The following is a 13,318-nucleotide window of genomic DNA, read 5'->3' as shown; positions in this document are numbered from 1 at the left end:
CGTGCTAACCCTGTAGTAATTATCATTAGGGCAGCTTTGAATTACTAATGTGACTGAATTTACTGGCTGTTGATTTTCAGAAGCCTGTAATAAATTACCCGGGCAGATCTCAAACCTTGCTCGGTTACAATCAGTAAAATGCTAGTGTCAGTTGAGGGTTCCATTATTAAAGACTGCTCGGCGCCCAGATGTAACACAATACACTGTGCCAACAATTTAACCTGCCGGTATATCCGATGATTTAATGTGAAGATTAGATGTCAGAATTAATATTACATCGTCTGAGTTAGCAGAGAATGAAAAGGTTGAAAGCTTCGAACGTGAGACTTTAAAGAGTCCGTAATGTTAATTTCCCATATTAGACATTCTCGTCGTTACTGCTGTCCTTAAATAACGAGGCTAGCTTCAGTTGTTACTCTGAAAATAACGCTCCCGATTAAAGTGATTGTTTATTTATATCGAGTGCTGGTTACTTTCAGGGAAATTTGTAGATAAAATATACTCCTTTCAAAGTGCTATTTCGTAAATGTTACCGTTTAGTGTATCATATTTTTGATTAGCAAACCTTATTAATCGTCGAGATGATTCGCCACTAACTTTTATACTTGTTTTAACTCCAGCTGTTTTCGTTGGAATATAAAGTGAATCATTGAATGGAATCATGGTACAACACACTTCACAATAATCACCGAATTACTGACGTGACTTAACTTTAAAACTGCGTTAATAAGTCAATCTGCGTAAATAAAATAAGAATTAAAAACGGGAAAATATTTGGTGCCTGGCATCCAAATAAAGACTATCAGCGAGCAGGATGTGGCAACTTGGGGCCATAATGGGTCTTACCAAAACGACTGCGTAAAATCATGAGATTTGTGTGGCGGTTTCCGTGAACATTACTAAACAGCAAGGAAGGATGGAGTTTCTTTTTTAAATATTCATGTATTTCATGCTTAAAACAATGGAGATCAAGATGCACACTATCTCCCTGTGGTTTTGTTGCTAGGTAGAAGAACATCTTCGATTTATATTTTATATTAAAACTCGTGAAGGCGCTGCTCGCATTATCTATGTGAGATTTATATAGCACGAATTATCTATTATCACATGGTTCCTTGACTGTACTTGTAGAACTCGTACGGGTACACCATTTACAAACTTCCAAACAACAGGGCGGCTGGTTGCAATGTGCGCTCGGCGCTAAGCCGCTCTCTCTCTCTGCTCGGGATAAATTGGTGCTGTTCAGCTGGTACTTGACTTTTGAACTGTGTGCCACGGGAGGTAACTTCGTGCAGAGGTGGTCAACTCCCCGGTAAGCAACCGGCCACTTATTGAAAAGGTATTTGTACAACTGCTCAATCTAATTAAAGCTGCAAGTACAAAGTGCATCTCGTAAAAGAAAAGCAAAGCGCCGGACGCTGGGTGGGCAGAGAGTCTCGGAGACTTCTGCAATGGCTTACATTTGAATTTATGAAACTGGAGGGTTTCGGGACCAGAGAACGTTTCGTGTTGGTCTCCGAACCGATAAATTGTCCCAATGAATTGTTCCCTTTTGGTCCAAATGTGGAAATCTACTCTGATACTGTTGTCAAAGAAGTTCATGGAAATTAAAAAACTGCATAAGATCTGAGAAGATGAGATCAACTCCGCACGGAATCGCCGTTATGTTCATTCGGTCCAGAGTAACGAGAAATAAATCATTTCCTAGATCCGATAGAGTTTAATAAAATAGATAGGGGTCGTAAACGACACTGAGGGGGGGGGGGAGAGAGAGAGAGAGAGAGAGAGAGAGAGAGAGAGAGAGAGAGAGAGAGAGAGAGAGGAGAGAGAGAGAGAGAGAGAGAGAGGGGGGGGGGAAGGGAGAGGGAGATGGAGGTGGGGAGAGAGAGAGAACAGAGCGTTTCCCCCTCCAACTAGCTCAGCCACCCTGGTGGTAAAATACAAACGTTTCTTCAACTATCTAAATTAAGCTAAAATCGTTAACTATGTAGATATATGTAGCCACCGTTTCTAGGAGTCACGTATAAGCCAGCTAAAATGCCATTTAGTCAAGGAATGGCTCCAATGTAATGTATTATAAGACCCACTGTCAGGAGGTCCCTCTCGCCCTGTGTTCCGGTAAGGCCTATAATTAGATCTCCGGTCTGGTTTATTGACCGTGCCCAGTTCTGTTAATACAACGACATTTATCTGTCCACCAGATTTTACATCACCGGATCACAGGAACATGCAGGGGTCAATCGGCTCATTGAGAGCATTCCACCATTCAACAAGATAATGATTGGTTTGTGACCTAATTCTGCACACTCCCCGCATCTGTTAAGCTGTCAACCTCATACTTAAAATTAGCAATTGATTCCCCATCACTTCTCACCTATGGATGAGAGCCCCGAATCTCCGCCACCCTCAGCGCGAATAGTGCTTCCCAACTTCAGTCCTGAAACCCCGGCTTTAGTTTTCAGACTACGCTGCCTAATCCGGGCCTCCCCGACCAGCAGAAACAATGTCTCTCTATTTACCTTCTGATTCCCCCTCACAATCTCTTGAACAGTTCAATCAAATTATTCTGAATTCAGAATCAGGTTTATTATCATTGAGATATATCGTGATATTTGTTGTTTCAGAGTGGTAGTGCAAAGCAATACATAAAAATTATAAATTATAATAAGTATACTTTTTAAAATGAATTAAATAAATAATGCAAATTTAATTAAATCGAATTAAAGTGAACACTAGATTGCGTCATTTCTCTTGGTAATGTAGCTTTCGGGGTGAGCCGAGTTCTGGTCATTCTGAGCGCTAAATCCTTTCTCCAGATTGTTTAATGTCATTTCCAGTATACAAGTGTAAAGGAGAACGAAGTATTTGTTTCTCTGGACCCGATCCAGCACAATGAAAAACACAATAAATAATCATACATTACATTCCTTATATACATAGATTGACTGTATGTCTGTTAAGTGACTCTAGGCACAGGAGTGTCTATACATAAGGTGACGCTTGCAGAAAATGATAAAGTAGTGATGGTGGGGAGTGTGCAGGGGTGGGTTAGTGGGTGAAGGTTGATCAGCCTTACTGCTTGGGGAAAGCAACTGCTTTTGAATCTGGCGGTACTGGCGATGATGTTAAATAGCCTCCTCCCTGATGCAAGTAGGACAATGAGACTGGGCCAATATATCCTTCCCAAAGAATATAGCCTAGATCTGCTTTTGGGGCCGCAAGTGGTCCAGCCAGTATTTTGTATACTGTAACTGCATTTCGCTGGGTATAGAGAATGGATTCCTGATATCTTTTGAGATTATTTTTAACTATCTCCTCATAAATTTTGATTATCTATGCATATGAATATTGAAATATCTGCAGGGCATCGCGTTGGAGTTGCACTATTTATAAATACTTGCCCGGGGATTATGTGCAGAGGGGAAATGAATGGATCAAGAGAATCGAGGGTTGAGGCAAGGACAAGATGAGGAGGTGTAATAAAATCAATTGCGGCCTTAACGGACAGTGGAGTAGGAAACCGGGAATAGCTTATTCTTGCTTCTCTCTCTCGTGTTCTTACTCGACTGCTCATTGGTCTCTCTGCCCTTCTTGTTCTCGAAGATTTTCCGATACATATTCTCAGTGTATTTACCTGAAAATGAGGGAAAAGGTGGGGGGGGGGGGGAGAGCTGGAAATCAGAAAACCGTTAAGCATCGCTGGCGAAAAGGTTTTGCATTGTGCAGGTCTGCAAGATCTACGCCAAAGGATTCCAGCGAGGTCTAACAGAAACTATTAGAAAACTGGGGTGAACAGTTATGTAAAGTGATTGAACAAGCTAGGATTTTTCTTCCGTAAGCCAGGGAGTTAGTGATAGGTTTAGTACCGATGTTTAAAATTTGAAGTGGTTTCTTCCACTGGCACAGATGAAAAATGATTGGCAAGACAAAATGCAAAGTGACTGAGGAGGCCTCACAGTTTGCTCTGACTGCAAGGGGCTTGGAACCAAATCCAACTGTGCATTTCCCTTCCGGTAAAGAATTGGATGAGTACGTAAAGAAGAAAATGAGTCGTGGCTCTGTGGAAAGTGCAAGGGAAATTGGACGACTTAGGTAGCTCATTCGAAGAGCCAGTCCACAATCGACGGGCTGAACGGTCTTCAGAGCTGTGTGACCCGGTTATCAGGCAGAGCTTCGGCGCTTACTCGTTCACCCAAAAGCACTGCGCATGATCAATGATATCATGCAGCATAACGTCTGGCTAAAGTTTGAAGGTTAATAATTCAGTGTCGTCCATAGAATAATTCTTTCTTTAAAGAACTTATGCTGAGAATGGTTGACCAGGTGCGGCGAACCCCTGACAACACACAGAACAGTAAAGTGAGCCATCCGCCTGTTACTTCGCGGCAATTTACACTTGGTTGGTCTCACTGCACGGTAACAGGGAGAGCCATTTTAATGTTGTCTACGGGTCAGAGCACCAGAGGGTGCAGCTCTCGGCGCGCTAGGTGGTTCGCCTCGCTCAGCAACCACCTCCCACGAAACCAGCAAGCGCAGTTGCATTAATCCGTTCTTATGCGAAACCATCAATTTCAAAGACTGGCATCTTGTCTTGGCACCACTCCCTTCTCTCAGCCACCGCACATCAGAACTAGCGAGGGCTTCTTGTTTTCCGAACGATGACCCGGCAGCATGACAACACACAGCAACAGAATTCCTTCCAAACAATGGCGTGTTTAAGTCCAAAGGTCCAACAGCATGTTTTGCTCCTCAGTCATTCCGAAGGTTGAGGAGCATGACATCACATTTGAAAGTATTCCCAACACCTCCCCTCCCCGCCCCCCCCCCCCCCCAAGAATAAACTTTTAACGACAGCTGTACATTGCTGAAGTCTGAACAACAGCCGAGCCGGCAGCAGTTATCTTTGTGATTTTGGACCCTTGCACACTTGCAAAGGGAAAACACTGGTCAATTTCGGTACAATACGATAGCCATGTATTTTAAAACCAGGATCGTTGGAATTGACAAACTCATGAACTGAAATAGTGGCCTAATTCAATACGAAATGTAGTCACATTCTTAGTCCCGGACTGCGAATCCGGCTGTATTGGCCGGTTTAAATATTTCCAACATAGCAGGTCGCAACAAGCAGCACAGAGTATGTGCCCATGTCTTGCTGCAGCCTTAATCCACGTGCAGTGCAAATCTATGAGAAAATACAGGGCGGCGCCACATTACAAGTTCAAATTGAGCTGAATTGTGAAAGGTCTGGAGTTGAGAAGAATTAAGGTATTGATGAGTGAGACAGAGAGCTAGAACTTCCCCTGTCTGGATTCACTCCGACAGCTGCTCATTCATTGACACCCATTTGCACCAAAGCCTCGCGAGTGAACTGTTACTGGCAGATCATCCAGCCAATGGAAGACGGCGCTGCTCTGCGATGCTTCGACCACCGGCCCCAAATTACCAATCGGTGGAATGCATGGCCGGTATTTCCTCCTGCCGGTCGCCATCAATCGCTTCCTTGTCTCCGCCCACTCCTCCACCTCTCCTCCCCGCCCGCAACCCCTACCACCACCCCCCCCCCAACACACACAGCCAACCTAACTCGCTTTCGTCCAACCCCACTACTCTCTGTCCAAATGGACAGCAAAGGGGAACAGCCGTCTCATCGAATAGGCCAGGACAAGGCTGAGCTTTGGAATTAGCGGCTGAGATTAAGGGGACCAGAGGAGTAAACCAAATCAGGGATAAGGGGTAAAAACGGGTCCTTTCAATCTAACATTCTACATGGACCATTTGAAGGCTGATTTTTAATCAGGAGTCCTTGCCCCGGTTCAGCCTGGTGTTAGGTACAGCATGGCAGCAACTTCCCTCAAGTCACTGCAGACCTCAACTGGGAATAATAGTTCTTTCGGGATCAGGCATTTAGCTGGTACGCCGAACAGCGAAAGTGGAGGTAAGGAGCACACACTGGTGCCAAAACTACAGCTACGTTTCGCAGAATTACATACAATTATCTTAAGTACGTAATTCTTTGTTTCTTTAAAAAAAATAACAAGGTTAATGCGATTAAAGTTGTGCTGACTGCTTATTTGATCGAGCAGCTTGCTTCGCGTGTATGCGTTTTAAATTAAGATGTCGCCGTCAAGAAGAAATGTGCTCCAGCGTGTTCTATTCTCATTTTGTTCATTTGATTAAATGAAGGTGGCAACGCTAAAATGGAAGCACATACAATACTAGCCCACGGTTCATACACCTCAATCTCAACTCGTGAATTATACACCACGGAAAGAATCATAAGGCCGTCACAATTTGGAAAACAAAGTAATTACGTGGAAGTTTCTGTCTCACAAGAGTTTGACATTTTTTTCTTTTGTTGTGACTTCTTCGTTTGATCTATAATACGTTATCTATAATATAATTTTTAACTGTATATAATAACCGGTGTTGGTACATTCGGTGTTCATATATAGTAGACAGTTGGAAGGTACTAGTAATAGTTATAAAATACCAATCCTATAGCTGGTCACAATGCACCAGGCACAAATATAAAGCGTCTTCCTTGAATATCATATATTAAAACTAGTTACCATGTTTTAACTGCATTTAGGACATACTAACCCGAAGCACAAACGCTATGCATAAACCACGGTATATAACACGGACTCTACTCATAATATATCAAACTCGATCAGAAGTTTTAGCTATTAACACAAGGCGCTAAAACTCTAACTGATCACAACAGTTTTGCACAATTTTTGAGGAACAGCAAACGTTTCACAAAACAACGTTTTACAAAATGGTAATGAAAATTTGCAGTTATGTACAAAGGTGTAAATGAGAAAATCTGTGAACCATTTCAGTTCAAATAAACAGCCAAACATTTCGGTTCCATTGACTCCCAAATTACAATCCACCCCTCGCGCCTTCGAAGGAAACAAAATATTCAGATCTCCGATGCATTTTTTTAAGTTTAAGAATTTAATGCAAATATCGCAAACTCGATAACAGCCATCGAAGAAGAAATAAATGCCACTGACTTTATTACTCGCAAACCATAAGCAAACGGTAAACCGTATCTCTGACCGTACATTTAGAGACAAGGAGTTTATCATTTTTAGATTAATATGTGTACTCACCGGAATACCCACATATCAATGGTTCAAATCGCCTGCCAATTAAATGAACCATGTCAAGAGGGCATATCTCAAACTAGAATTAAAAACTGGGTCCAACAACATAAAATATAGCCTTTAAATCTACTTTAAATTTTACTTTTATTCCTCTCCCTTGACTCAGACTATTAAAATCGGAGATATTGTGAAGAGGTGGGTTGCTTCAGGAATTCCGTCGTGTTTCTAATCTATCAACTTTTGGAGGAAAAATCATATTTTCTTAACTTCACGCATCCCAACACTGAACTGGTTACACAACCCATGGGCTCACTTTCAAGGACACTACAATTCATGTTCTTCATATTTATTGCTTATTTTTAAATTATTATTATGTTTTCACTCTGTTTTGGTATTTACTTAGTCTTTTGCACATTGGTTGTCCGTCTTTGTTGTGCGCCGTTTTTCATTCATTCTGTTGTGTTTCTTTGTAGTTACTGTGAATTTCCGCAAGAAAATGAATCTCGGGGTTGTATATGGTGACATATATGTACTTTGATAATAAATTTACTTTGAACTTTGAAGTCGTAATCGCCCGGGAGTCTGCTATTGAAACACTACAAATCCGGTGTAGCTGGAGTTTACCTGAAAATATCTTCGCCAAATCTCTATAAATTGATGTCGACTGTCTTAGCTATTTAATATCCTAACAGTAGTAAAAGATGTACAAATCAGCGATGCTCTGGATATAAATGTATCTGGCCATATTATTTAATATACTTAACGATTTAATATGGTAAACTGAGCCATAACGTCCTCTGAAGCGTTTACCAGCGAACTGACTGACTGTAATAACTGTAAAAACAACGTGAAGCGGTATTTCCCAAATATAGATAATTATATACGGTTTAAAATTAAACAGTTTTTTTCGCTGTTTTTGTGTTTTGTGACTGGTGCTTTATTTTCAAAAAAAGGAGAGGTTTAACACTTGCTCAGTTGTCTCTTGGTGATTTTAACTCCCTGCAGGAGAAAGCGAGCAGCTCCGCCGATGTAAGTCCGACGACTCCGGCTCCGAAGATAACTCCGCCAAAAAGAAGCAACGGAGGCAGAGGACGCACTTCACCAGCCAGCAGCTGCAGGAACTGGAAGCGACCTTCCAGAGGAACCGATACCCAGACATGTCCACTCGGGAGGAAATAGCGGTGTGGACAAACCTTACCGAGGCTAGGATCAGGGTAAATACACGCACTTAAAATTCTGCGCCGAACCAAATGTAGAGTTGAGGATTTTTTTTAAATTGTAGCAATTTCTGTTAAATTGAAGAATTTTTGTTAGTTGTGACTGATCTTGAACTTTACGACTGACATTTCAATGTACTGGTGTTTGGAGTGCAACTAAGCTGAGCTAAATTCAAACTTAGCATCGATCTCCTATACAAGTGAGCACGGCAGGGAATGAATTGAACTGCTCATCTTTCAGACATAAATAAATGGTTGTAAAATCCGTGAAGTCCCTTAAGGAAGAAATGCAGAATAAATTCTGTCCTCCCGAGGTGACAATATTCAACGCGGAGCACCACTTAATCTAAAAGCCACGGGAGGTGTAAATCAAGTCTGAATACAGTTGTTCCTCAAAGTTTATTGCCGAGCTTTTACATGTAATTGCAGTTATTAATTGCCGGTAAAGCGTAAGCTTGAGCTTGAGTAAAAATTGCTCTATCGTGTATGTGAACTTGCAAACATACATCGACAATGAACGTTTCTGTTAAATGCATTTGCACTTCAGTGTCAGAAATTCGGTTGCAAACCTTTAACCAGAGAACCAATGCTACAAAAACTACTGGCTGTTAAAATGCACTGTTTGCAAAATACTGTCCTGATTAAGGGTCTCGGCCCGAAACGCCGGCTCGTTATTCCTCTCCATAGATGCTGCCAGCCCTGACGAGTTCCTCCAGCATTTTGTGCGTGTTACACTGTTTACTACTTATATTCTTTATTTTAATCCCCAAGGATTTATACATTGCAAATAAGCCTTTGTTTTGCTCTGTACAGGTGTGGTTTAAAAATCGTAGAGCGAAGTGGAGGAAGCGGGAGCGCCACCAACAAGCTGAACTATGCAAGAACGGGTTTGGAGCGCCGTTTAACGGGCTGGTTCAGCCCTACGAGGACATGTACTCCGGGTATTCGTACAATAACTGGGCTACCAAAGGACTGGGCACCAATCCCATCTCCGCCAAAAGCTTTTCCTTTTTCAATTCCATGAATGTGAACTCGTTGTCATCGCAAGCCATGTTTTCCACTCCCAGCTCGATCCCCTCCATGACAATGGTTCCTTCGGCTTTGCCTGGCTCAAGCTTAAATAATTTGAACAGCCTCAGCAGCCCTTCGTTGAATTCGGCGGTTGCTGCCTCTCCTTGCCCCTACGGATCTAGCTCAAGCCCATACGTATACCGGGACAACTGCAACTCCAGCTTGGCCAGCCTCAGGCTTCGAGCCAAGCATCACTCGTCGACTTTCAGCTACGGGCCGGCGCAGAACCCAGCCCCCAACCTCAGCCCCTGTCAATATGCCGTGGATCGACCTGTATAAGACGAACTTCGCGTTTCAAACGGCGCATTTTAGGGCGACCGCATTTGTGTGGGGGTTGAGTGAGGGGAAGGTGAAGGGGGGGGGGGGGTTATTTCGTCTCTAATCCACAAAGTTAATTAATAATCAATGCTGTCTTCCCGAGCTAGTCAGATAATGCGAAAAGACGCGGTCAGATACTGTAGAATGCTCCTCTAGCTGGTCTAAACTATGGTCAGTAATTGTTTCCATCATACACAAACCAGTGTTCTCCAAACTATCTCTCTGTATTTTGGCCAAGTCAGATGTTATTTTATAAATTGCGAGGAAATGCATAAACATTCACCAAATCCTAAAGACACAAATCCCCGATTAGACCGCACTGACATTCCTCGGATGGTACCTAAAATCTCTCCTCTAATCTCCTCTCATCTCTCAGAGACAATCACTGCCCACTGCCCCGCACCCGCACCACCCCTCCCCCATTCTTCACCCCGCTCTCCCGGACTTCTGCCGAGGTAGGGAGGGGAAATGTCTAAATGATCCGGATATTGATTTCCTGTCATGTCGCTAATAGACAACGACCAATTAAATAAACCCTGCCATTTTCAATAGACCAGGGCATAAGACAATGGAGTGCTTGGTGATTTTGATACAAAATTCAGTCATAGGCTGAAAAGTTTCCTCAAGATCTCGTATTTCTACAAAATCATAAATAAAGTATAAGGGGGAACCTCTTCATATTCTGGGATATATTTTGAAATATTACTAGACTCCCTGAAGCGTTTGATTATTTTCCTACAAATAGGACAGTTCGAAAATGAAATGAACCTGTTTTTAGTAAGTTTATATACTACCATTTTATCAGGATTTTATTTTGACTTGCTTTTGAACAGTTACACCGCAGTTGTGTTGTTTATTAGAGTTAATTTAAGCATTGTAGCACGTGTCCGCCTGTTGGAGAACTCCTGGTTTAATAAATCGGTAAGACACGGACGCGAGTGGGAAATGCCAACTGTGCGCTCAAGACTGAGGCGAGGTAATGACCTGAAACCCCTGCTCGTGGGTCAATGCAAACTGATTAGGTTGAATTTCCTGCGAAAGAGAGCTGGGATGTTAGGGTTGCTTGCGGGAGCCAGCGGTATGTTGAACACCGCCGTTCGTTGGCTGCTATAGATAGAACCAAATGCAGATTATTTTTGTTTGCTGTTATCTAATGGGGGGCGTTGAATAGTGGTCGGATTAGTAGTTTTAAAATTTTACTTGGATGTTTTAGGCTTTACAAACGGCAGCAATTTACCGTAACGGGGACCTTTGGATAGCATATACTTATTGAAGATTAGAAAAGCTACTTCTGCCTTTTTGAAAAATGGGGTTAGAAGATACAGACACCTGAGTTTTACTTTTATTTCCCCCCCCCCCCCGATTTGTTCTGAGTTCCATATCTGCAGGTTCCACGGGTGAAAACAATCGGATTGAGAGCAAGGGGACAAGGCCGAACCGGGAGAGGGGCTCGGCGCGATTCCTACGCTTTCTTGGGAATGGCGCAGATCTACCTTTTCCAAGTTGTTTTTGTTTTAAGTACTTCTGCCGTGAGAGAACGAGTCCAGTCTGTGCGATTGGGGGGGGGGGTGGCTTTTCAAAGAAGGGAATGTTTGGGGCCGGGGAAACCTCACAAAAAATTCGATTGTAGATTGGAATAAACCGAGTATTTGACTCACATTTTTGAATGATTGGTTCTTTGGCTCCATTCATATTCCTTTTACATTAATGTATCTTCCACTCTTTGTTTTTATATTTATGTAGTTTGAACTTCATTTTAAAAAGCACACATCAATTATTACGGAGTAATTGGTTTCTCAATGTAACGCCAAACACGATACAAAATAGAGGTGCGTCCACTTAGAAAACAGCTACCAAAAACTTCAAAAATAGACCCGTTTCCCACTGTTACAATAATAGGTTGGAATTACGATCAAGGACGTAAAACGTAGAACCTTTTTGCAGCCTCCCACCTCCACATTTTCCGTACCCCGCCCTTTTAAATCCCCTCATCAATCTCCGTCAAATTATCGGAAATTAATACAAAAAGCTCTCTCGAACTGAACGAATCCCCAAATTGGGCAGAAAATTACTGATAGCTTCTAATCCCATTCTTTACACATGGCGTATGGTAGCTCCGCGTCAGTTTCATGAAGGTTTTAGTTGAAATATCGCATTTGAAAATTTGTCATTTAAGTTATATAATTGATTTTCTTACAGTGAGCCAACATTTAGATTACGTTATGCAAGAACACCAGACCCTAATATTTCAAATTACAAATCTAGAAAGTATTTTTAATAATGTTCAAAACCCACTGGGGTGTTTTAAAAATATCATTCCTTGGTACAAAGGTTGATTGAACAAAACCTCAACTTTCAGTGAAACCCTACCTTTGAACTATGATCCTAGTGCGTAGTTAATGCGAGGGCTGGAAGGCGAGGAATCCGAGTGACCATTGCCCTTGTCTGACCGATCTCGTCACCCTACCTCTGGGATCTGGGCCTGAATCTAAAAACAATGAGCGAAGGAAGTAAGCACCGATTTAAATCGAAGTTAATTTTACTTATGGTCAGAAATGCCTGATATGAAATCTAAATCCTGTGTTCTTACTTTGATTGAAGCTTTTCTTTTTTTTTGCTGCAGTTGAGCCGGAATCAATTTGCAATAGCTGGCACCCTTGCGTCAGACTTTCCTCATAACACCCTCGCATTTGCCAAAGAACATTCACAATTATTTTAAGGGATAAAGGTCAATTTGTGCTTGTACAACAGCATTATCATATCGTATTATTAGCTAATATCGAGCAGAGATGAGGTAAACCGCGTTGCTTCCAGAGGCAACACAGAGCAGCGCCGAGCAATCTAATCGCATGATAGGTGACTGAATATCAGATACCATTGACCCTGCTACGATTAGCCATGCCAGTTACAACCCGTGCGTCCAAAGCAACCTCTGTCCTTTGCAATTGATAACAGACCAAGGAATTAGTCACTCTTAAAGACAGCAGAGTTAGTTAATCTCGCTCCAGGAAATGTTGAAAATACATAGGATGGAGGTGCATGGGCATATATACACACCGGGGAAGCCACTGATCTTGATGTCTAAGGTAGTAAAAAAAAATCGAAGCAGAAATGCAGGTTATATTTTTCACCCGTCACGTCCCAAGTTGTTCAGCATCCGAATGCTTTAAATTCAACATCAGAAAGACAGACCGCATCGGGCGGAGAGCTGATCAGAATTCACACTCCGGGTCCGTTCTTCACATCTGCTGCCTTCTATTCCGGAGAAAGATGCGAGCAATGAGCACCGGGGGGAGGGGGGTTACAGCAGCGAGGAGGACTCTGGATTGAATAGAGGCAGGGGAGTCTGTTCCTCCGCGTAGAAAATCTCCCGAGGATCCTTCATAACTCGACCACGATTACAAACACAATCACGAACAGCCGTTGAAATCCTTCCGTTACTTGGTGCCAGTCAGAGCCGTGACAACTTTCAACATACAGCGCAATATTCCAAGGGAAGGTTAACAACCTGTAAAGGACTTCTTTTATAGGCTTATTAAGGAGGAAAGAGAATTTGAAGAGGTGTGTGTGTGGGGGGGGGGGTAATGTTGGAGATTT

At 42.5% G+C, this 13,318-nt stretch overlaps 1 protein-coding gene across 1 annotated transcript; it reads left to right on the top strand.

The window, feature by feature from the left end:
- Positions 1-5,546: 5,546 nt before the first annotated feature.
- On the top strand, positions 5,547-11,350 carry LOC140734695 (pituitary homeobox 3-like). Its single transcript, XM_073059006.1, has 3 exons — positions 5,547-5,938; positions 8,121-8,329; positions 9,146-11,350. The coding sequence occupies exons 1-3, from the start codon at positions 5,839-5,841 to the stop codon at positions 9,680-9,682; spliced, it is 846 nt and encodes a 281-aa protein (XP_072915107.1). The 5' UTR covers positions 5,547-5,838; the 3' UTR covers positions 9,683-11,350.
- Positions 11,351-13,318: the final 1,968 nt, after the last annotated feature.

Source organism: Hemitrygon akajei, chromosome 1 (genome assembly GCF_048418815.1).
Source record: "Hemitrygon akajei chromosome 1, sHemAka1.3, whole genome shotgun sequence".
In the NCBI taxonomy this organism is placed as follows: Eukaryota; Metazoa; Chordata; class Chondrichthyes; order Myliobatiformes; family Dasyatidae; genus Hemitrygon; species Hemitrygon akajei.
Note: the sequence above shows the minus strand (reverse complement) of the source record. Positions and strands in the feature narration are given on the sequence as shown.

Excerpts from the sequence above, each read along its gene's own strand:
- LOC140734695 (XM_073059006.1), top strand. The coding sequence starts at position 5,839 with ATGGCAGCAACTTCCCTCAAGTCACTGCAGACCTCAACTGGGAATAAT. Across the intron at positions 5,939-8,120 it reads GCCGAACAGCGAAAGTGGAG|GAGAAAGCGAGCAGCTCCGC; the intron begins GTAAGGAGCACA and ends AACTCCCTGCAG. Across the intron at positions 8,330-9,145 it reads TTACCGAGGCTAGGATCAGG|GTGTGGTTTAAAAATCGTAG; the intron begins GTAAATACACGC and ends TGCTCTGTACAG.